This window comes from Gekko japonicus, unplaced genomic scaffold, assembly GCF_001447785.1.
Source record: "Gekko japonicus isolate JY-2015 unplaced genomic scaffold, Gekko_japonicus_V1.1 scaffold993, whole genome shotgun sequence".
Taxonomy (NCBI): Eukaryota; Metazoa; Chordata; class Lepidosauria; order Squamata; family Gekkonidae; genus Gekko; species Gekko japonicus.
This window is the reverse complement of record NW_015168077.1, coordinates 83,092-108,090: the sequence shown is the minus strand read 5'-3', so window position 1 is coordinate 108,090 and position 24,999 is coordinate 83,092. Positions and strand designations below refer to the sequence as shown.

The window sequence follows — 24,999 nt, the reverse complement described above, 5'->3', positions numbered from 1 at the left end:
TGTCTTATGGCTAATAGCCACTGATGGATCTCTGCTTCATATGTTTATCTAATCCCCTCTTGACACTGTCTATGCTTGTAGCCGCCACTTCTTGCAGCAGTCGATTCCACGTGTTAATTACTCTTTGTGTGAAGAAGTACTTCCTTTTAGCTGTTCTATAAACAGATCATGTACAAAAGCCATGTGGGACAGGGGCTATAACATGGATAAGTTTGATTTAAGAAGCTGGCTGTATATAATCCATTATTTTCAAGAAGTAAAACAGAATTTTGTTCAAGCAAGTTTTCAAGGGTGTGAATTTTTAAACTATTTTTAAATCTATTTTAAATATTTTAAATGTTTACATAACTAGATTGTCTGCATTGAGAGACAGGATGGTCTAGTAATCAAATGAATAAATAAAAATAAGCAGGCTACCTTTTGGTAAAAATGCAGTAATTAAGCAGGAAACGCCTGCCACAAGGGTACTGATCACAAAGGGGAGGCGCCGGCCAATCCGGTCAATTATCAGTAAGATTAAAAGAGCTGCAGGCAATTCCATCATTGCTGTGACAAAGAACTCCAAATAAAGGTTTCCTTCAATTATTCCCAGGCGCAAGACAAGTCCTTGGTAAACCACTGCAGTTGTGAACCTTAAAAAGCAAAACAATAATAAGACTTCCAAATAATTCAAAGCAGCCTGGTTTGATCAGTAAAGACTAAACGAAATAAAACAACAATCCCACAGAGACAAGCAACATAGTTAGGACTTACCAGGCATACATTAGAATAAGAGTGAATTTTCTCATCTGTGGAGTTCTGACCAGATCCAAAGAGGAAGGATTAGTAACCTCTTCATTAGTGACTGCTAACTAGGTAAGAGAAGCAGAGACCAGAGTCTAAATCATGGTAAAGAACTCTATACGGTTTTTTAAAAAAGATATAAATGTGAAATACATTAATACATTGATAGAAATATAGGTCTATGACAGCTAGATTTATTGTCTCAGTCTAAATCTATTGAACCATTCACAACCACTGCGGGGGGGAAATCAAATTGGAGATATGGCTTAACCACAGACACCTATATACCTATGGCTGGGTGAAACTTGAACAATAGTCTCCCCAGATCACTCTGTTAGGGCCAAAATATATGAAACTTATAACACAAGTTGGGACATGGGTGCCCAACCTGATTCATGATCAGACAGAGGACTAGTGTACTATACGTTGAGGGTACCGTGTTACTCCACATTGTAACTATATGAACTTATGTTTGTATTTCTGTATAGTGGTGATGCTGTCTATGTGTGTCTATGCATTGTGTATTCAGGGACTGCTGTTTGGTTGTGTTGCTTTGTTCTGCATCTCATGCTTGCCTAGAAATAGGCTGGCCTGGGGCTGCCGTTGCACATACAGACCATGTGCTTCCCTGGAGAAGGTATCCCGTCCTGCATCGGGATAGAGGAGACACCGCGCCATTGCACCCACTTGGAGAGCTATGGAAAATCCCCCAGCGAACCCCGACATCACCGGAATGCCAGGAATCACGTAACCCTCTGCACCTAATCTGGTTTGGAGATCTAAAGACAATAGCATTTATGGCCTTGGAGCAGGCACCAGATCTGCAAGTCAAGAGGTGTCCATGGGAACGGAAGATTCACACCTTATCAAAAGGCACCTTTGAAGTAGAAGTAGGATCTGCATATTGCCACCACCCCTCAGGAGAGCGTCACCCCCTCGTCACCCCCTCTTCAGCCAGTAGTGGTAGTTTAGAGGACGGGTTTGATAGTTTATGGCTAGGTAGCCCATACCCCAAAAGGAGTTTATTTAAGGAGAAACTCTCCTTTGTCTCTCTGGTTAACCCACCTTCCCCATAGCAGTGCACTAAGGTGCTTCAAGTGACTCTACTACCTAAGTTCTCCGGGAGTCGCGACCCAGAGAGCTCACACGTGGTTTGGCTGGTCCGACCTGTGTGCCTTGGAGTTCACGAGCTGCTGCTTTTCGGCTGCCCATCCTTCCAAGGAGGAGAGTTCTTCTTCAGCTTGGACCTCAGATGAGTATAGCCGTGCCCCATTGTGTCATCCCCATTTTGATGCTTTTGTTATTTTCTATGCTGTAATTGTTCTGATGTACTATTGTAACTAAGGAGCTTGTATAACTGTGTGTGTGATTCTGATTTTGTATGACTGCAGAAACCTTTAGTAAAGACAACATTTATTCTTAATCCTAGCGTGTTGTCTCACTTCCTGGGATATAGCGAGCGTTTCATTGGCCATCTGACCTCTGTATAGACTGGTATAGAACTTACGCACAGCCACAACCACCCAACTTCCTTGGTAGATAACTTGGATTGGGTCTCCAGGAATTTCCTGGAGGAGTTGGCATAACAACATGGCTCCAAACGCTGCAGAGAGGGAGGAGGAGGGGATTTAGACCTCTCTCCCACACCATTTTCACCCGTGGAAATGGCTGCAAGGGACCTGTTTGCCCCTTCCTTGGGCTCCATGTGTCTCCTTAAGGTTTTTCTATGACCTCAACCCTATTTAAATAAGCACTTGTCCTGCTATCCCAGAGGCACCTACATCTCTCCCTATTTTCCACCATTGTTGCTGCCAGAGCCACCCTTTGCTTGACATTTTAGTTGATGTTGACACTATTGAGTCATATGCACATGCAGGCTGAAAGGAGCAGATAAGAGTGGAGTCAATGGCATTTCCCTTCCAGAAGCAAAAAAGTTAAGATCAGTCCTGCACAAATGCACAACCTTTCCAGAACTTCAAGAAATCTGATCTGATGAAGGGAGCTTTGACTCTCAAAAGCTTGTATCCTGGAAATCTTGTTTGTCTTTAAGGTGCTACCAGACTCAAATTGAAAAGCCCTTAGACTGACTTAGTGATTCAGCTCTAAGACTTTATTAAGCAGGTACAAGACAACGTTAGCTGGCTCGTAGGCCGGCTTATATTCCCAGTGAAACCACCACCCAAAACACACACCCCCACACTGTAATAGGCTATTTACAGTGGCCGAGAGTTCCATGGGTTCTCGGCCGGGAGCCTAGCCCTCTGATTGGTGCAGGCTAGGATCTGCTTAGTCCGTTGTTCTCTGGAGCGAAGCTCGGAGGTTTAGCATGACCACATGGAGCCCCAGTCTGCCACGCGGTCGGGGCTGGATACATTACACAAATCATGCTCTTTTACTGCAGATTAACATGGTTACCCACCTGAAATTATTTTCAAGAAATGTAAGAGGTTTTTTAAAGTCTTCTCATGTGAAAGACTTACTTACGACATGTTGCAAGCAGTGTTCCCTCTAAGCTGAGTTAGTGTGTGCTAGCTCACATTTTTTAGCCTCCGGCTCACACATTTTTGTCTTTGTTCAGGAAGGATGGCTCCAGAGCAAACTCAGTTATGCAGTAGCCAAATCACTCGCTCACAACTTTAATGCCAGTAGTTCACAAAGTAGAATTTTTGCTCACAAGACTCCACAGCTTAATGGGAGCGTTGGTTGCAAAGGAGTAGAGAGGAAGGGACATTCAAAAAAAATTCACTGGATTGAATCCTACAAACTGTGAGCAGCAGGGCTTTTTTTGTAGAAAAAGCCCAGCAGGAACTCATTAGTATAACAGGCCATACCCAACAGCAGGAATTCATTAGCATAGTGGGCCACACTCTGACAGCACAGCATATTAGCATATTAGGCCGCACCCCCATGTTACCAGAAGTGTGCTCATCCAGCCACACCCACCTTTTGCTTCTTATTCTGTTTACCTTGTTTGTTGTCAAAACCCAGGGCTTTTTTGTAGCAGGAACTCCTTTGCATGTTAGGCCACACACCCCTAATGTAGCCAATCCTAATGAGTTTCTGCTGTTGGGTGTGGCCTATTATGCTAACGAGTTCCTGCTGGGCGTGGTCAACTTGGGAGCCAGCCGGAACTCCGTTCCTGTGCGTTCCTGCCCAAAAATAGCCCTAGCACTGAGCAGCATGGATGTTTGACACATCACCCTTCTACAAAAGACTCCTTTGGATGCTGAAAAAGTGATGCTGGAGATCATGAACAAAAAGCCATGGAAAACAGGAGATTTCAGTAACGAATAGGAATTATATTGCATTTCCTATCTCACTGTTTTGCCACTGAACTGGCCTGTAGCTGTGGCGGGGCTATTTTGGGCTCTGGCCCCTCCCTTAAAGATTTTTTTTGCCAAAAATGCTCTTAAAAACATTTTTTTAAAGTTTTTTTAAGACCCGGCACATGCAGTGCTCCAGCCATCAGCTCCAGGGAGCTCACGAAGGGCCTTTCCAGTGCTGGGGGCCCCACAGGCAGGTGCCGCCTCCACCACCTTTGGCTTCCAACCTTCCCACTTCCAGGCAGAAGCTTCCCTCATGTGAGGCACCACCATCACCTGGATGGCTGAGAGGCCCCCCATCATGCCCACTAGCTCCATGGTGGTGCTGGTGGAGTCACCTATCACTGAGGAGGGGGAGGAGGGCCAGGGGGAGCTGCTGCCACCGGAAGAGCCAGCCCCGGAGCAAGCCAAGCATGTGGGGGGGGGAGGTGAATCTGGATGGAGGAAGGGCTGCGCTACCTGGTGGGGCAGGTGGACCGCCTCACCTGGTGGGGGGTTAACGGGGTGGGGAGTGGCATCCCTTGCCCTTAGGAGGCAGCATGGGTGGGGGGGCTTCGGTGGTGGTGGTTCTTCTGCTCGGGGCTGGTGGCACTTATTTCTTCTGATCAGCCCATCCTGAGGGTTCCATGCATCTCCTGGCAATGGGAGTGAGGAAGGCGGGGGCCAGGCATGGCCGATGCTTGGAAAAGGGGAAACCTTTTGCTCTGTCTTTGGCTGAAGCATGGAAGCTGGTAGGTTTGGGGCTACAGAGCAAAGAAAGAGTGGCAAAGAAAGAGGACCCCCCAAAAGTTTTTTTATTTTTTTACAATTTTTTTTACAAATTTTATAATTTTTTTACAAATTTACTGCCTACCATTTTCTTCTCACCTTGACACAGAGAGTATTCCATCTTTCTGTGTTTATACCTCTGAGGATGCCAGTCACAGTTACTGGCGAAACATCAGGTTCTACAATGCCAAGACCACAGCCACACATCCCGGAAAATCTACAGCAACTAATTTTATTTTTTAATATGAAAAATAATGGCAGCCCCACCAGAAAAAAAAATTGCCCCCAAAGCCACAAAATCCTGGCTCTGGGTCTGCCACTGAAGCCTCTTGTACCAACCTTCTGTATATTACTTAGGACCAAATCCAGGATCGCCTCTCCCCTGGTAGGTTCTGTGACCATCTGCTCCATAGCACAGTCATTGAGAGTGTCTAGAAACTCAATCTCTTTTTCCCAATTTGAATACATATTGACCCAATCAATGTGTGGGTAGTTAAAACACCTATTACGACACAGTTATTTCATCTAGCCGCTATCTTTAATTCATTCATCATTTTATACTCCTCCTCTATCTTTTGATCCGGTGGGCGATAACAAACTCCCAGTGTTAAGCTTCCTTTTGGGCACCTTTTTGATTTTAAGCGCCAGCATCCTAGTTCCTTCTCAGGACAAGTGGAGACCATCTCTTTTGTACAGCTCCCTCTTGTTCCAAAATGCATCCAAGTGCCTAACAAACACGAACCCTTCCTCCCTACACCCTCGTCTCATCCACGCATTGAGACTTCTGATTTGTCCCTGTCTCTCTGGCCCTGTGTGTGGAACAGGTAGCACATCTAAGAAGGCTACCTTGGAGGTCCTGGCCTTGAGTCTCCTGCCTAGCAGCCTAAATTTTTCCTCCATGACCTCACAACTGCATTTCCCCACATTGTTGGTCCCAACATGTACCACGACCACTGTCTACCAGCCTATCTAGAACACGCATAATGTCCACTACCTTTGCACTAGGCAGACAAGTCACTATACGGTCAATACGCGGGTTTGCCACCCAGCTGTCTACCTGCCTAAGGATAGAACCACCAACGACCAAGAGCCCCCCTCCCTCCCTGCCAAGGGATGGTTCCTTGGTGCAAAAGGATACCCGTTCACCGGCTGAAGAAGAGGTCCCTTCTGAGGGTACATTCCCCTTATCCTCAGCATGGTGCCCTGTTTCCTCTAGACCCTCATGCTCCCTGACACTGGCAGGGCTGCCAATTTCAGAGTGGGACATATCTAACAAGTCCCCGAGAGTCTTCTCCATGCACCTAACTGACTGTCTCTGCTTCTTCAGGTCAGCCACCTTAGCCTCAAGGGTGCAAACTTGTTCCCTGAGAACCAGAATCTCCTTGCACTGAGGACACACCCAAGACTTCTGTCCAGTGAGCAGATAGTAATACATGTGACATTCCGTGCCTCTTGCATGTGACACTTCCTTTCCTCTTGGTTTCCCCATCCTCCCATCACTATTCCCCTTCCCCAATTGCTGCTTTCCCTTTCTCTCCATCCCCAGTTGCTTCAAGCCTCTTAATGAGGCCACCGAGCTGATGAAGTGTTTGGCTTGGAGATGTGTTCCCCTCCAACCCAAACTCATTAGAATCAGAGTTGGAAAGGATCTCCAAGGTCATCTAATCTAACCCGCTGAACCATGCAGGAAATTCACAAATACCTCCCCCTCACACCCTTAGTGACTGCTATTCCATGCCAAGAAGATGACAAAACCCCTCCAGAATCTCCAGCCAAACTGGCCTGGAGAAAAACTGCTTCCTGACCCCAAGCTGTTGATCAGCATTTCCCTGGGCATGTAAGAAAGGCCACAAGAACTAAGCACTGATGCAACCCTTCCTGCCCTCCCTCTCATGATCTGTCTAAATTCACAGAATTAGCATGGCTGTCAGATGGCCATCTAGCCTCTGTATGAAAACCTGCAAAGAAGGACAGCCCACCACCTCCCGAGAAAGCCCGTTCCACTGAGGAACTGCTCTGTCAGGAAGTTCTTCCTAATGTTTAGCCAAAAACTCTTCTGATTTAATTTCAACCCGTTGGTTCTGGGGTAACAGAAAACAACTCCGTACCATCCTCTATATGACAGCCCTTCAAGTACTTGAAGATGGTTATAATATCACCTCTCCGTTGTCTCCTCCAGGCTAAACATACCCAGCTCCTTCAACCTTTCCTCACAGGACTTGGTCTTCAGACCCCTCACCATCTTCGTTGCCCTCCTCTGGACATAAGAACATAAGAGATGCCAATGTTGGATCAGGCCAAAGGCCCATCCTGTCCAACACTCTGTATCACACAGTGGCCAGAAATACCAGTGCCATCAGGAGGTCCACCAGTGGGGCCAGGACATCAGACGCCCTCCCACTGTTGACCCCCCCCCAAGCATCAAGATGACAGAGCATCACTTGCCCCAGAGTCCCTATCTATACCTTGTAGCTAATAGCCGCTGATGGACCTCTGTCTCAGCTTGTCTATATCCTTCTTAATTTGTGGTGCCCAAAAATGAACACAATACTCTAGGTGAGGTCTAACCAGAGCCAAGTAAAGCGATACCATCACTTTGCATGATCTGGACACTATATGTCTGTCGATACAGCTCAAAATCACATTTGCCTTTTTAGCTACTGCATCACACGACTGATGTTCAGTGTATGGTCTACTAAGACCCCTAGATCCTTTTTGCACACACAACTGCAATTAGCTGGCCTGAGACAGTGGGGAGATAGTTGAAACAGAGAATGCTCAGTATGGTTTTCTGCTCCAAATCTCCTGAAGGGAAAAGAGAGATAAAAAGAGTGTGTGGGGTGGTAACTTCTTCATACCCAGCTCTGCTGATGATAGAGGCAACCCTGGCTCTCCTATGATCTGAGGTCTACCCAGAGAGCAGAACCACATCTATCTTCATTCCCCCCCTTACTCAGCTCTTCCAAACATGCCAGACTGGAGTGTGGGTGTGTGGGATGCTTATCAATTCCTCAGGGTCACAGCTGGCATCCAGAATTATGGTGCAGGACCCTTAGCACAGGATCAGCCAGTCTGGGGGAATCCTGGAGATAAAAGGAAGAACGGGGCCTTGGTTCTCTTATCTGTAAGTGCCAAAGGCAACATTAGAGGTAGCTGAGAGTGTGTGTGGGGGGGAGGGGAAGGCACAGATCCTCCTCCCCAGTAATACAGGCCAGTCTGATAGAAGAGCAGAAAGCACAGGAAAGGGGTATAAGAACTAATACACACCCAAGATCTGGATCCCTCTCCTTCCTTTAGGGCACTTAGCTTGGGCTGCTATAACCCTTCTCTTTCTACACTGTGGCAACGAGGGTAGCCCTAGGTAGATGTCTGTAGTTCTGTATGTTTGCGTGGAAGCATGCACCTGAACAAAATCCAGGTTTTTACCTTGTCTCTGGCCGAGGACAGACGGGCAATTTGAAGCGCGAGGGAGTCGTGGCAAAAAGATCCGGCACAAACTGTTCCGCGTTTTCCCGATCACACTGCACCGACTGATGCGGGAGGAGACGCAAGGGAGCGTTCGCACTGTTGGCCTACCCCTGGCGGAGATATGCGCATATATGCATAAGTGTACAAGTGAATTGCAGCTTTCGGTGTTCACACTTTGTTGGTGCAGGAGGAATGCGGGATGACCGTGCTCTCCAGGGTTTGCTACCACTTTCACCAGGTACTTTTTAAACTCGGAAGGTAAGCGCTACATGACAGGCTGAGTATGGCTGGGCAACGCCTGACAAGATGTGCCTGTGTGAACGGCCCCTTTAATCTGTTTGTGAAACATTTCTGGCACGTGCCTATCTCGGGGCAAACTGCCAGTCTGAACTCAGCCTCTGTCTTTATGGCACAATAAATCTCTCTTTTCTTTCATGAATGTGTGTGTGAGACACTTCTTGCCTTCTCATGAAGCAGATAAGATTCCCGCCTGCCTCTCAGATTAGCCAAGCATTCTTTATTTGGATCTAACACTAATGTCCACCAACACTTCCCTCCCTCTCTTTTGCTATCTTTTCCCCCCCCCCCCAATTCTCCTTCTCCCTGCCTGGTGCAGCTGCCACACATTGAAGCATTGGTTACATGAGTTGCTAGGCAACCCACATAAATAATGGCTGAGGTCTCTCAATGCTACATTGCAAGATCTAATTTTTCTTAACTTTAGAGGTTTTTGTATCCCCCTCACTCCCCCCCCCCAGCTTTTAGATTTTTATGAAAACCTGGGGGGTTCTATTCTGTACATGGCCCCACTGTCAAGACGTTTTGATTTGCACACATTATTCAGAATTAGATATGCTAATAAAAGCTGTATTTAGCCCAGTACAGTATAATCTGACTGGAAGCAGGAGTTCAAGATCTCAGGCAGAGTTCCTCTCCAGTCTGGCCACCAACACAGGGAAATTCTGAAGGTTGATCCCAGGACCTTCCAGCCTGCAAAATATCAGCTCTACCACTGCTCACAGTCCCTCTTCTTGAAAACATTTGTGAGCAATTTTAATCAATATCACCATCACAGGATTGCATTTAAATCCCAAATTTACAATGTGTGTGTCATATTTTCACTTTTCCAAATATCAATATACAATCATCATGGATGCGGCAAATGGAGTGGTAGTGCTCTACCCTAGCTGGAGTGGCAGTGCTCTGCTCATTCACCTCTCCACCTTACTCTGCTCCTGTCCCAACTCCACTGACTCTCCCACCTACTCGCCTTGTCCTGCCCAGCTCCCTCCTCCAGCATTCTCATCTGTAGCAGATTTGCTAACAATTCTAAATTAAATCATAAGCAAATGATGCATTTCATCATTTTCTGAAGGCACAGTTTCGCTTGCGGCCTCCTCCCAGGAGGGGCAATGGACCAATCTGAATGGTCAGCTTATGGAAATTAATGGATCCTGTTGGTTTCCAGTGACTCTGGGGGATTTTAGGAGCCTCCATGATGACTCTTGAGGAGGCCCATAGAATGATGGGCTGCCTGGGTCTATAAACAGGGTTGTTCCTTGGCATCCTTTCTCGCATTCTGGTAGGTCCCAGCTTTACCAGGTTCCTGGAATATATGAAGTGGATTGGGGGATGACTGGAATGATGCTGATTAGGGGTGTGCATTTGGCATAAACCAAGCCATAAAAATACCCAAGAAATAACTTATTGGTATTTTTCTGGTATTAATTCAGCTGAAAACAGATCAAAGGCTACCAGCATAGCTGAGCCGGAATAACAACTGGGTTTTTTTCTTCAGCTTTTATTCGGGTTAGCTATATGGAGGATCAGCTGGGGCATCAGGAGCTGAGAGCTCTGCGCCGCCTTGTCTGGTGGGCTCCTCAAGCCAGGTCTTCATGCAGCAGGGAGAGACCTCCCCACTGCACACAGATCCTGGGGCTTCTCCTGGGGCAGAGTTTAAACTGCTCCGGGAGAAGTCATTGGTATTTTTCTTCTCAGGTCTATTGGACCCCAAAAAATGTGGGATTTCTGAAAAGTCCCGAACCTGAATACCACATACTGGTATTGGGATCCAGGATTTTTTTAGATATACTGATTTTTTTTTCAGGTCCAATAGACCCAAACTGGAAAATATTGATTTTCTTTTTGCATACCCCTATTGTTGATGGAAGATTCATCATGAATGAGATTATGCCATGCATATGCAGGCCTATTAAGTAATGGTGGCAAAGAATGCTTTTTTCCACCACCACCATTGTATCAGCTCATCCACTTCAACTGTTTAAAGTGGTCATGACTTGGTAACACCCAAGCCCAACTCTGCAAGTGATGTTAATTTGCCCCTTAGCTTTAAGGAATTTTGTGAGGTTCTTTGCTGACAAAGACCCTCTTTATTCTTTTCAGCTTTGGACCAAGTTGAGAGTAGATGACATTCTTGAGGTGTAAGAAGCACTTGTTTGTCCTTTTGTTCAGGACAGATTCAAATTGATCCTAAGTGTTTCATTAACTAAAGATGAGGGCCTTTGACAAGTTGATCATTCTTATCTATTGGTTGGCATGTGGAGCTGGCATTAAAGGCTCTTTGATGGGCCCTTTGGTGGGTTTGATCCTTTGTATCTGATTGGACACAAAGTATATCAACAAGAGAAGAATCAGTACCTGGATGGGATTTGTCCTGTGGAGTACCATAAGGTTCTATTCTATCATGTTCCTCAATATGTATATGAAGTCAAATGAATGAGATTGTCTGGAGTTTAAGGAGTTGGGTGCTATCAATATGTGGATGGTTCTCAGCTCTATATTTCATTATATTTCCCTGTATGTTCCCCAGAGAGCACTGAGATCTGGGATGGGCGGAATAAAAGCCGAATAAATAAATAAATAAATAAATTATCCAAGCCTCCAAATGTATCCATCTTGGCTCTAAACGTCTGCTTTGAGGCTTTGGGCAGGTGGTTAAGGCAGAACAAGTTGATGCTGAGTCCAGACAAAATAAAGGCAATGTTGGTTGGGAGATATTTTAGAGGGATTTCGGCTACTTGTCTTGGATGAAGTGGAACTGGCTTTTGTAGACCAAGTTGAGAGCTTGAGAGTGTTCATGGACTCAGCCTTTCTGTTTGGAAAGCAGACTGGTATAGTGGCCAGGTGTTCTTTTTATCAGCTGTATGTGGTTTGCCGGCTATGTCTTTAATTCAACTGAGCTGATCTGGCCATAGGGTTGCCAGGTCCTACCTGGCTGTCAGTGGGGAGCACCAGGGTCTGTTCTGGTATCTTCTGGTGCATGCATGAAGCAAGCATGCACCACGATGATGTCGCTTAGAAGTGATATCATCACATCGTGGGGTGATGGTCTAGTTTTTGGGTAAAACTTTATGGTTTGAGACCAATTTTACCATAGAGTTTTGCCCAAAAGCTAGAGTGTCACCCCCCCAATGTCGGTGACGTGATGATAACACTTCTGGGTGATGTCATTAGGTCATGTTTGGTGGCATTTGCAGGTGGCGTTCCCTCTGCTGGCCAGCTGGCTGGCAGCAGAAAGGGGCCTGCAAAAGCAGGGGAACCCCTGCCTGGACCGGGGGCCTGGCAACCCTATCTGACCATGTTGATCCATGCTATGTCACCTCACGGTGCGCTTTATGTTGGGCTGCCGTTGAAGACAACCTGGAACTTCTGCTGGTTCAGAATCTGGCAGCCTGATCATTGCAAGGGGCTAGCTGATGGGAGCATATCTTGCCCATCTCACAACAGCTGCATTGCCTACCAGTTTGTTTCCAAACACACTTCAAGGTGTTGGTTATGACATTTAAAGCCCTTCATGGCCTAGGACCTATATATCTAAAGGACTGTCTCCTCCCATATGTCCACTTTTGCCAAATAATGTCTTCAGGATGTAGGGTTGCCAGGTTGACTTACCTGGCCAGTGGGGGTCTCCTGATGTCCTTCCAGGAGACTGGAAGTGATGTTGGACATTTTCAGGCCTACTTCCAGTTTTGGGCCTACTTCCAGTCAGGGTGACACACTGGTTTTTGGGCAAAATTCTATGGTAAATTTGGCTTAAAACCTGTCCTAGGTCAGGGCAGACTCAGCCAAGACCAAGGGGACGAGGCAGAATCACTAACCAGAATCATGAGTCAAGAGTTCAGTCCAAGGGTCATACACAAGGGAAGCCAGCCAAGGGTCCAAGAAGCAGGGTTCAAGCAGGTCTGAGAGGCATTGTCAAGCAGGTCCGGGCTTAAGGCCAAAGGTTCAGGAATAGCAGCCACGTCTCCAGAGAGAACACATTGCTCCCCCACCTTCTTTCTTTCAGCCCCGTCCTTTTATCAGCAGCTCACAGCTGGGTCTCGTTGCTTGCAGGAGTGCTGTCCATTAACTCCAGGTGTTTCTTTTGATCTGGCAGTCGCTGGGCAGTAAGGCGTGCACTCCGCCTCCTCTCGAGGAGCTCCAAGCGTGCCCGCCTTCTCCTGTGTTCCCCTGGCTCCGGGGATTGAGGAGGCGAGGCAGCCTGTAAAGTTTCCCCATGATCTTGGGTTGTCTCTTCCGTGTTCCCAGTGTTCATGGGGCTGGACTGCCTGCTGTCTTCATCAACTGGGGCACTGGGACCTGCCTCTGCTGTCTCAGGGTCCTTCGCAGCATCAGCTGGCTAAGCCTCAGAGGTGCTGCCGGGGCTGTTATCAGCATCAGCTGAGTGCTCTTCAGTTAAAGCAGACTGGCCCACGACAAACCCACACAGTTTTGCCCCGAAACCAGAGTGTCACTCCCAACTGGAAGTAGGCCTGAAACTGGAAGTAGTCCCAAACCTGGAAGTAGTCCTGGGAAGGTCAGTTGGGGGTGGGATTTTCTCCCACCAGCCAGCTGGCCAGCACAGGAAAGAGGAGTGGTTCTCCCACTCCCATGAGAGGCTGGCAACCCTATCAGGATGCCCCCCAATTAAAAGGGCTCACTAGGCATCATCCAGAATCTATCCCTTTTCCATTGTAGCTCCCACTTTGTGGAACTGGCTCCTTTAGAAGTCTTCTGTGGAACTGTCTTTAGAAGTCTTCAAAAGGCTTTGCAAGGCTACTTTATTTACTAGGGCTTTTAGTTTGGCATAAACTGCAGGCATATTTGTGGATAGGGAGGTATCTGGGATTTTATTATATTGGTTGTAAATTGCAATGTTTAAACTGTAGGCCATCTTGAGCCACAAGGAAAGGCAGGATAAAAATAATAAAATTCCTAGTAGAATTTTTCTATTCAAAACTATCCCCCCCCCAATGTTTGTAAGAAAACAACCCAAGGCCCTGGTCACACGGAGCATTAGGCACGCTAGAGGGATGGAAGATAGGCGGATTTTCCGGGCGCAATCTCACCGCCACATCTGGGAAGCGTAGAGCTCCCGTGGCTCACCCGAGGCTTCCCGCCGAAGATGTGAGGTAAAAAACTAGTACCTCGGAGGTACTAGTTTCCGAAAACCGCAGGGCAAGGGCGGCCATCTGATCACGTTTCTGGTGGCATCCGGCACCCGCCCATGTCCCGTCACGAAAAGGCTTCCCCCCCCCAAGTCTCCACGGATGCGCACAAGCACCCAACGGAGCATGCGAATACTTGGGTTAAAAGAAAAAAAACCCGCCGATCCGCTTCTTTGCCGTGCCGCAGGAGTGAAATATGATCAGCACCTCCCTGGCACCTCCCCCCAACCAATGGAAGTCGGCGGGATGTTTGATCCCGCTGCCGCGCAGTAGTTCGCTCCGGGGCCACGTCTCCCCCCCGCGATATCCGGCCCGTGTGACCGGGGCCCAATTAAGCTTAAACCCAATTATACAGAAAGAAGAAACTATATCATGAAAGTGGTTAAGAATTCCTTCTGTGTTAGATAACCTCTTGGTCAATTGTGTCCTTTTTCAATAAGTATCCACACATTTCACCAGACCCTACTGGTTCCCTTTTATTCTTTTTATATTTACAATTCTAAAGAAATGTCTCACAGTACTAATTCTACAGCTATATACTTATCACATACCTATCAATGCCATATACTTATCAATGCCATACTACAGTTTATTGTTATAGAAGGCTTATCTAATCAGGGTACGGAGGTGCCTTTTAAGAATTACAGTATTGTGAATTCTCTTACATCCCCAGATTTACTTTGAAAAATAGAGCTACGTATTTTGGGTGGGAACTTTCTTGCAAGTACAGCATGTGAAACGCACTTGATCATCCACTATCGCGCTTTCAGGAGCATCGTGCTCTCTGCTGGGCACAGAACCAAGAACAACAGAACTTGTGTAGCTAAAAGTTCTCTGGAATGAACCCAAAGAAGTGTTTAGAAGCCCTAGATATTACTGACATCTAATCATCTGCAGATGTGGATAAATTAGGGTCATGACTGCAAATAGTTCTTAAAATTTTAGGCTAAGATCTTTGGATATGATGTGGGAAAAGTAAGACAAGCCAAGGTCAAGGTTCTAAAAATACCGAGTTGTTGAACAAACTGAAGAATCTGAACAGATGGACATCCGTAGTTCACAGATCCACTTGTCCGCTGCCCTTAATCTGATCTCACAAAATATGATCTTCACAGTAAGGGCAGCAGATAACATTTACAAATTATATATATATATATATATCAAAAGAAACTTGCTTAAGATCTGATGTCTTATTAAACATATATCTTCCATTTTGCAATAACTTAAGGCAAATAGGTTATTTAAATAACAATAGTCTCAGAAGTTCCTGTACCACTTCAGTTAGCAGGTGGGCAATCATGTTTCTGAATGCTAAAGGTAACGGTAAAGGTTCCCTTGCTCGAAAGCCAGTCGAATCCGACTCTAGGGTTGCGGTGCTCATCTCCGTTTCAAAGCCAAAGAGCCAGCGCTGTCCGAAGACGTTTCCGTGGTCATGTGGCCGGCATGACTAAACACCAAGGTGCACAGAATGCTGTTACCTTCCCACTGGAGTGGTACCTATTAATCTACTTGCAATTTCTTGCTTTCAAACTGCTAGGTTGGCAGGAGCTGGAACTAGAGTGGAACCTATTAATCTACCTGCAATTTCTTGCTTTCGAACTGCTAGGTTGGCAGGAGCTGGAACTAGAGACGAGAGCTCACTTCGTCATGCGGCACTCGGGTCTCGAACTGCTGAACTACCAACCTTCCAGAAGCCTGCAGTTCAGCGTCTTAACCACTTGAGCTGAATGCTACCCAATGTATAAAAAATAACAACAAACTCCTGAAAGTAGAAAATTAGCACAGCTATGAAAGAAGACCTAACCTCATCTTCCCATGCCCCCAGTGCTGGATTTCTACCTTCAGTGGGTTTTTTAAATATAAAGCAGTGTGGTAAAATGACCCCACAAGCCCTTGTTTGTAACTTGAGGCACAGGGCTTTTTTTTTCTGGGGAACACACCGGAATGGAGTTCCGGAACCTCTTTGACAATTTTTTTAAAAAAAAATGTTTTAAAATTCATGAGTTTTCAGTACACAGATTCATTTCCCTCTTGAGAGTTCCAGCACCTCTTTTTCAAACAAACTAACAAAAAAAGCCCGGTTGAGGAATGAGTGATTTACTTAGCTGGACCAGGTCTCAAGTTACTAGACCTCAACAACAAGTTCACCTCTCCAGCTGTATGCCACTAATTCCCTTCCACAAATCGGGTTTATTCTCTGCTGCCAACAGCAAGTCTCAAATAGAACTGAAAAGGCAGTTAAACTCTCTGTTCAGATTCAGAATACACTCCTTGTATTCAGCCACCAGGTGGAAGGGGAAACCTCTGGAAATCTCACTAGTTAGAGATGTTTCCAACCAGGGTCTCTATGCCTCAGACTTATACCTTGGTAACTGTGAGCCAAAGCATGAGTTTTTCTAGGGCTATTTTTGGGTAGGAACACACAGGAACGGAGTTCCGGTTGGCTTCAGAGTTGGCCACGCCCACTACAGCCAAAACCTCTGCGTGTGGCTACAGTGCCCCCCTGTGCCGTCCCCGGCCTGTCCAAGGGCTGGCTTGCCCGGGCTCCCTGCAGGCACGGGGTGCCCAGGCAAGCCAAGGGAAGAAATGGGGGTTTGGCCTGATATGCTAATGAGCTGCACTGTCAGGGTGTGGCCTAATATGCTAATGAGTTCCTGCTGTTGGGTGTGGCCTATTATGCTAATGAGTTCCTGCTGGGCTTTTTCTACAAAAAAAGCCCTGAGTTTTTCCCCACAGTTGCAAGTCTAAATAACTCCAATTTCAGAAAGAGAAAGTTTTATCTTAACAGCAATCTAGGAATACAGCAAACAAAAGCACATAGTTGAACAGCAAAAGTCTACAAGAATCTGAACACAGAGAGAATGAAATGGGTATAAACCCATCCTCTTTCCATGGGAAAGGAAAAGTCTACAACAATTTTGTCACTTTGAGGCTGGGATACGTATGTGCAGCAGCTCTCTCATCCTGTCCTTTCTGCCTTCATAATTATAGTAATGGCTTTGTTCCCCAAACTCCTTAGTTTGGAATTCAAAAGGAATTGAGAAAAGGGGAGGGCAGCTGGCTACAGGCTACCTTGTAAGGGCAGTTTGATGTGAACTGCTGAGGAGTCACAGAGTTTCGATTCAACATTCACCCAGCAAAATGCATTTTTACCAATAATTGGGGGCAATGTCATTGTATTACAGGCAGCATGCAAAAGCATAACAACCCATATACTGTCTGGTGCTACAGTTCGTATATTTAAACAAAACATAAGAGGAAGCGAGCACAGGGATCAGAAAATAAGTCAATCTATTCATGTATTCCAGCTGCATTCAGTCATTAGGCACATTTGCACAGCTGGCTCTTCAAAACGCCTGCTACGAGCCAGACAGCCAGAGCAGCAGCATGCAAAATATTCCTTCTTGACAAAAGAACTAGTGGATGTTGGGGGAAGAAACGGAAACTGACATGACTCCTATAGCAACACGGACTGTACCAGCCCTGCTGGCATCATGACAGTCAATGCCTCCGCTGTATAATGTACAGTGCGTCTGTACTGAAACAGACATGAAATTTACCATCCAACATATAAATTATATTATTAAAAAGACATCAGAAACCACAGTTAAAACAGGTCACTGAAATTCACTGTCTAAGTACCTCTGAATAATATGGAGAAAGATGATTCCCATTCTTTTTGGCAATGGAGTGCATAATTCTTGTGGCCTTGTCTCCTTCTTTGCGAGACAGCAGCCACCGTGGAGATTCAGGTACAACCCTACCAAAAGAGAGGAGACAGTAAGGATGTGTCTGTCTGCGACCTTCAGAAAACAATGGGTTTTATCGCCTGCAAGAATAGCAAATGTAATAAACTCTTCAACATCTCTGAGAGTTATTGTGTCTACCAAATATTTCCAGGCAAGCTAGAAATTCTTTAATGCAGCATGAAGATTTTTTCACTGATTTTGTCAAACTGATTTTGTGGCTGTAACCACCAGCTGTGGCAGAATTCCAAAGGTGCTCATGGGGACTCTTGACCTACACTAATCATAATATATACCCCTTTTAGTATCAGTTGAATTCTTTATAAACAGCTTTTGTGTTTATCAAAACTTCTAAATACCCCTGATGGCAATGGTTCCAGTCAGCAGGGCTTCCAAAAGACACCATAACCCTTTAAGAAAAAAACTCACTCTGAGCCCCCTCCTCACACATTTAAAAGACACACACGCACACACACAAAGGAGGGAACTCACTAATCCATACACAAGCGATGGAAAAACCTCTTTAGGAATTCTAACCCTTTGTTAGAAACTCATTCTAACCCTTTGTTTAACTGAAAACATAGCAAGTAGTCTTTTGCTACAGCACTCACTATGATTTCAAGTGAAACAAATGGTTAAAATGAGTTTTTATGGACTCCTAGATGGGCTTTAAGTTGCTGCTGAAGCCCCAGGATTAAAGACATCATGCCAGGTAAAAATATAAGAGCAAAATCAAGCAGGTGGACTGCTTTGCTTTTCAGACCTCAAAAGCAATTTAGTGGTCCCTGCCACACGGGGGGTGGGGGGGAGCACGGGCAAAGTGCGGCTTTTGAAAGCTGCACCAAAATAGACATGCGGCGGCGGGATCATACAGATCCCGTGAGCCGCTGCACAGTTGCTCCCCGGCACGATCAGATGCCGAGGAGACCGGGGAGAAAGCAACGAGACAGAGATGGAGGCTGCCGAACTGCGCATGTGTGAGCATGTGCAGTTTGGCCAGGAGTCTTGGATGCGCTGGCAGAAGGACGCGTCGGCGATCCCACGGCCGCGCTTGATGCGGCCGTGCTGGTAAGTCCATCTCTGTAGGTGGTTTATTTTAGATGCGGTTTTTCAGCCTTGAAGGGCCGGATCGGGGACAGGTGTGCAACATTTCCCAGATGTTGCGGTGGGATCGCGCCCGTTTGCTGCGCCCCCAATCTATCCCTCTCCCAGCCCAAAACCTTTCGTGTGACCGGGGCCTGTATTTGGTATTTCTCCCTCTCAGTGATCCTAATGGCCATGCTTTAAATGCATCTCTACCACCAGGAAGAGTAGAATATCATTGGAAAATTAAACCTGTGATTCTCAAGAGTTTAGAAGGAACTAGAACTGAACAAAGGAGAATTAGGATGTTTGTATGTGTCCTAGTATTTTAGTCCTCTCCAAAACCTTTTATCTAATGGATTCATAAACGGAATTCTTTTTCCTATCTTTTTCCTGCCATCTCACTTAAAATACAGTCTATACCTACAATTCACCCAGGGCCTAAGAATCACTCAAATAAATGAAGCTGGACCTGAAGAATGTCATTCTACAAATTATTATTGTATTATAACATTAACAAGACCTATTTGCTTATGGCAATCATGCAGGAAAAAGTTGGGGCCTCTGGCATTTTCCAGATTATATACATCTTAGAACACAGTTATTGCAGTTTGATGATGCGTGCGTGTATGCTTGCTGAGAGTCCCTAAGGCTGAGAGAGAAAAAATGATATGCCTAAGGTCACCTAGTGAGTTCATGGCAGAGGCAAGAGCAAGGGATTTTTCTTGACCAATACACAAAATTTGCTCTCGGTATATACCACAAAACCTTGTACTAAAAACTAAAATGTTCTGAAATAAGATTCATTACCACAGAAGAAAAGTAACAACAAAGTTACCAGTAATACAACAGGAAAATGAAGTTGGGGAGCGTTGTGGCCAGCTGAATCCCCTGCCATGTGGGAATTAAATAAGCAATTCCAGGAAGAATCACAACTCCAAGTGTGAAGAACATCTGAATTACAATTCCAACAATCCTTCGCTGTTTTGAACCAACTATTTCTGTCACTGAATTGATTAAAAAACAAACAGAATACATTGAAAGGGAAAGACCAATTTATGATTAAAATCATTAATCAACTGGCAGTATTTCATCCTTGTGTGCTATACATGGGAGATTTTGCCTTGATATAAGTTAGCAGTTGAGAACTATTTGTCATGTGTTTGAACTGCTAAGAATCTGTGCCAAACTATACCTTACATTTTACACAAGGTTGCCATGGGGACTTGTAGCCTGGCCTGTATCTACAGTGGGGCATTTTGGGGGCCTGCCCCCTTAATTAAAAGCCGCGCCCCACAAATAACCATGCCAGGAACCTGATTTTTGAGGAAAGAACCCCCCCCCCACTGCCTGCTGGTGGCAGTAGCCAGGGTGAGTGCTCAGGCTTCCCTCTCTCTCTCTTACTATGGAATTTGAGGGGAAGGGGAATCATGGGAACTGGGGAAAGAAAGTTCAGAGGGCATTTAAAAGCCTTTTGAGTTCCCCTCCACAGGGCAAGAAAGCTTAGAAGGGCACTCAAGAATGGTTCCTTCAATACATCTCCAACAATTGGAGCCTCCCCCTTTAAAGGCAGGCATTCAGATTAATTTAATTAACTGTAATTCAACTCCCCCCTTAAAAATTTAAATGCCCCCTGAACAAAACAAAAAAAATCCTGGCTACGGGCCTGCTTGTAGCCATACTGAAGCTGCAAGTCCCCAGTGGTGACATCATATAAAAGTGCCACAGGGAACTCATTTCGATTGGGACCACAGTATGGGGAAGGAGCAGCTCCATGCTATTGTTCAGAGCTGAATCACTGAAGTACTTGCATGTGTAGCCCCCCAACAGGGCCAACAACAGCCCCCCCCCCGACCATTTCAGCTCTGAAAAATGGTGCACGAGACTCTTGCTACAGTCCCGATCTGAATCAGGCCCCTGTTTTTATGCGGAGTTGCCACCAGGGTCTTGCAACTACAATATGGCTGTATTAGGGGTTGGGAAATTCCTGGAGATTTGGGTGTTGACCCTTGGAAACAGCAGACTTTAGAGAGGGGAAGGACTTCAGCAGCATATACCATAGAACCCACCCTCCAAAGTAGCCATTTTCTACAGGTGAACTGATCTCTGTCATCTGGAGATCAGTTCCACTTCTGGGAGCTCTCCAGGCACCACTGGGAGGTTGGCAGCCCTACTGCAAGTCCCTGTTGAGAACGGATATAAAATGTAATGTGTGGTTTGGCTTTCATTCAGATACGAGATCCATGCTTGAAAAGGTTTGCTATATATATTATTGCCAGTACAAGGACATTTGCATAATTTAAATTGCATATACCAGTAGATGTACCTTAAAAACAAGCCCATGTTATTTTCTGGTTGGCCCTCCTCGTGAAAAAAAAATGATGAATCTTCAGCCTTGGTCCTCCTTCCATGCTTTAGATGGGCTATCTGCCTTTTATCCTCTTTGAAACATCACATGTATATTTATTTAATTAAATGTACATTTGTCCCCTAAAAAATGCAGAATCTTTTTTTAATACTTAAAAACTGCTTGGGGAAGAAGAGGGAGGTGGGTTAGCGATGTGAACAGTTAGAGCCGATCTGAGTAGCTGACTTGCAGAACCAATTTTCCTTGAGCTCAACTGGCGAGAAAAGATAACGTTTAAAAACAGTATGGTGAATGCTCATCTACAGCAGGCTCACTGCTCCATTTATTATGTCTATATGCATCCTCAGAATTTTTAAAGCAAAGTTCAGTGTCAGCTGGATACAGCTAATGCTGTGAAAAGTAGGCTTCATGTTTGGCAGTCCACTAGAGACTCAATAAACTGGAGACAAATTAGGAAATATATCAAGTCCCTAAAGGTTCCCATCTGTTACTGAGTCCAGTTTGTTCGGTCACACATTTTGGAGACCTGTGAGACTCTCAGTCTCAGTGATTCTCAGCCTCCATAATATACAGAGCTCTTCTTACAGGGGCTACTGTAAGCTCTTGGATGATTGGTTACATTAGGGGTGTGTTACAAAAAAGAGCCCTAGAGGCTTGAGGGTTAGCTACAGCATCAGCCCTATATCCTCTTTTGGCCTCACTGTTTCCTGAAATTACTGTTACAGTAAAAATGATGTCCGACCAAGTATTGTTTGTGTAGTAGTAGTATCAGTAGTAGTTGTAAGTAAGAGCTGCCAACTTCCTGGAGATCTCCTGGGATTACAACTGATCTCCAGGTGACAAGGATCTGTTTCCCAGGAGATAATGGCTGCTTTGGAAGGTGGTCTCTATGGCATTACACCCCTCTGAGGTCCCTCCCTGCCCCAAATCCCACCCTCCCCAGACTCCACATCCAAAATCTCCAGGAATTTCCCAACCCAGAACTGGTAAAGTAGTAGTGAGTGTATAACTATGTACAGGGGTCATTTCATAGAAAAAAGGTGCAGGAGCTCAGCATAACTTATTAGCATAACTTTTTTGCATATGCCACACCCCCTGACATAATCAGAAGTGTGTCAGAAGGCAACACCCAGCACTCAGGCTCCACTGGACTGTTTTGGATTGCTAGCTATTGGGAGGGGGGAAACATGCAGATCTGTCCTCGCAGAGGAGGGAGAGCTTGTACCTGAATAAAACTTGGTCTTAAAGGTGCCACTGGACTGTTTTGAATTGCTAGCTATGGGGGAGGGAAGGCACAGATCTGCCCTCAAAGAGGAGGGAGAGCTTGTACTTGAAGGTTGGGGGGGGGGGCTCTGCAACTTACTTGGTTGCTTCTTGCTCCTTGTGGCCCGACTGAGGGCTGCTGGGAGCAGGGGGCGGGGCTTGCTGCATGTGCCCACCCCTTGGGCACCTTACTGCCAGAGCTCCACTCCTGTGCACTCCTGCAGGAAATGACCCCTGCTTATATGGAGTCAGATCCTTTGGCCTTGGGGCTCCAGATGCATCCTCCTCCCTCTGAAGTGCTTTTGGCAATCTCTGTTCTATCCCCACTCTCCTCTTCCCTCAGCCTGACTATGTATATAGCTTTTGAACTTGTTTTGCAGTATGCGAGACAAACATAGCGTTGCCAGCTCCAGGTTGAGAAATTCCTGGAGATTTGGGGGTGAAGCAGCCATTTTATCCAGGGGAACTGACTTCTGTATTCTGGAGATCAGCTGTAATTCTGGGGCTCTCCAGGCCCCACCTGGAGACTGGCAACCCAGGTCAAGCTTCAAAAATGTCAGAAATGCTAGGAAGAGATGTATTTTGATAGACTCCATTTATCCAAATGTCATTATTTATCCTGTTGTCTGCTTTCATTTTCTAGGTCAAGGAGGGGAAAGAGTGACATTTGCCTGACATTTGCCCGACATGGATATTGCGCAGACAGGAGAGTTAGCAAACAGTCTGTCAAATGCCAAACAGTACCATCCCAGTTGGCATTTTTATGCACAGAATTTTAATTTGGGGGGGGGGGGAGCTTTCTAGTTCTATTTAAATGTGAGTCTTGTTCATGTGAGGTATTTTGTTATCTATGGAGGCCCAGGTTACTGCAGTTGCCAGATCTGCATTCTTCCATCTGAGGCAGATTACGGCTGGTACAAAATGCGGTGGCACGCCTGCTGACTGACGCCTATGCAGGCTCACATTTGGCAGGTGCTCCGCCAACTGCATTGGTTGCCTGTTGACTTCTGGATTCGCTTCAAGGTGTTGGTAATAACCTTTCAAGCCTTACACGGCCTGAGACCAACATATCTGAGGGACCACCTCTTCCCGTATAATCCCTAAAAAGCGTTACACTCTATGGATCAACATCTCCTGGTTGTCCGTGGCCTGAAGGACGTCCGTCTTGCCTCGAGCAGGGCCAGGGCTTTTCCTGCCCTGGCCCCTGCCTGGTGGAACATGCTCCCGTCGAGATCAGGGCCCTGTGGGATCGTCTTCAATTACGCAGGGCCTGCAAGACAGAGCTGTTCCAGCAGGCTTTTGGCTGAGGCAGCAGGTGTCCATGTATGGCCTCCCTGAGGTTGTTACCACCAGCCTACCAAGCGAAACAATATGCCAGGGAACTTCTCCCAGCCAGATAACTTTGTTGGACTGTGACCATGGCTTTTAACATTTATTATTGCGCTTTAAATTTTTAACTGTATCTATCGTTTTACTGATATGATGATACCCGCCCTGAGCCTGCTTGCAGGATGGGTGGGCTATAAATAAATAAATAAATAAATAAACAAATTTGGTTGCTCTTAATACTATACAGAGACAAAGCTTTGCTTGTACCTATTAATAGGTAGGCAGGGCTGCAGAGGCTATTGGAGGAAGAGAGGCAAAGGCCCAGACTTTACTTCCCTCCCCCCATTATAGTCAGCCCTAACACAGGCAAACACTTTGCTTATGCTGGCTAGTAGGCAGGACAGCAGAGATTCAGGGATGCACAGAGTCCAATTTTTTTCCCCCTCCCCCGGACAATCTGTTTGCTCCAGAAACTTGGGGGAAGGAAACAGAGGAAGAAGCTGAAGCTTTTCTCCCCACAACAGTATCATACATGTACATACAGATACACACACACACTACCAAATTACATTTAGTCAGATCTTCTCTCTATGTATGATACAACTGCAGATTTAAGTACAGAATCATTTGGAATGCTGTAAAAAAGTTCTGATTCCAAAATCTCAAAAAAAAAGGTAAGAGCTAGAAAAAGTACAGAAGAACCAAAAGGATTAGGAAGTTGGAGCACTTTCCTATGAGGAAAAGCTAAAGAGTCTGGGACATTATACTTTAGAAAAAAAGATGATAGAGGTCTATACAATTATGCATAGAATAAAGAAAGTAGATAGAGTGAACCTTTTCTTCTTCTCCCATAATATTAGAATGCATGGAGCATCCAATGAAATTGACGGGCAATAAACTCAGGACAGACAAAAAAAAAATTCTTTACCAAAAGAGTACTTAAATTGCAGAATTCATTGTCAGTGGGTATAGTGATCACCACTAGCATGGATGCTTTAAAGGGGTGTTTAGAGAAATTTGGGGAGAATAGGTCCACCAATGGCTAGTAGCCATGGTCACTAAAGGTATATGCAGATGCACTAAACATCTGAACTCCACTGCTAGAAGGCAACATCAGGGGAAGGACCTGGCATCCAGGACCTGTCTGTTGGCCCTCAAGGATAACTGGATGGCTACTGTATGAAATAATATGCTAGACTAGATGGACCAGTGATCCAGCAGGGCTTTTCTTACATTTTATCATCTATTGGTATCTTAAATTTTATGTAAAAGTTGTGCCTTTCTACTGAACTCCTCCCCCCCAGCTGCTATTAGCTCCAGTTGGATGAAAAAGATAGCCAACCCTTGTTCACATGTAAAGTCAGTAGGAAATGGGAGATATTTTTAGGAATGGGCACAAACCAGGAAAAGTCATGATGAAC

General features: G+C 45.7%; 1 protein-coding gene across 1 annotated transcript in view; it reads right to left on the bottom strand.

Annotated features, from left to right (window-relative positions):
• SLC22A3 (solute carrier family 22 (organic cation transporter), member 3) overlaps positions 1 to 24,999 on the bottom strand; it is a 56,241-nt gene that overhangs the window by 13,399 nt on the left and 17,843 nt on the right. The window contains exons 4-7 of the mRNA XM_015414660.1: positions 19,457 to 19,625; positions 17,432 to 17,549; positions 754 to 851; positions 418 to 632 (exon numbers count right to left, since the gene is read on the bottom strand). Coding sequence (XP_015270146.1) covers positions 418 to 632; positions 754 to 851; positions 17,432 to 17,549; positions 19,457 to 19,625 — 600 coding nt within the window. The remainder of the gene's footprint in view (positions 1 to 417; positions 633 to 753; positions 852 to 17,431; positions 17,550 to 19,456; positions 19,626 to 24,999) is intronic.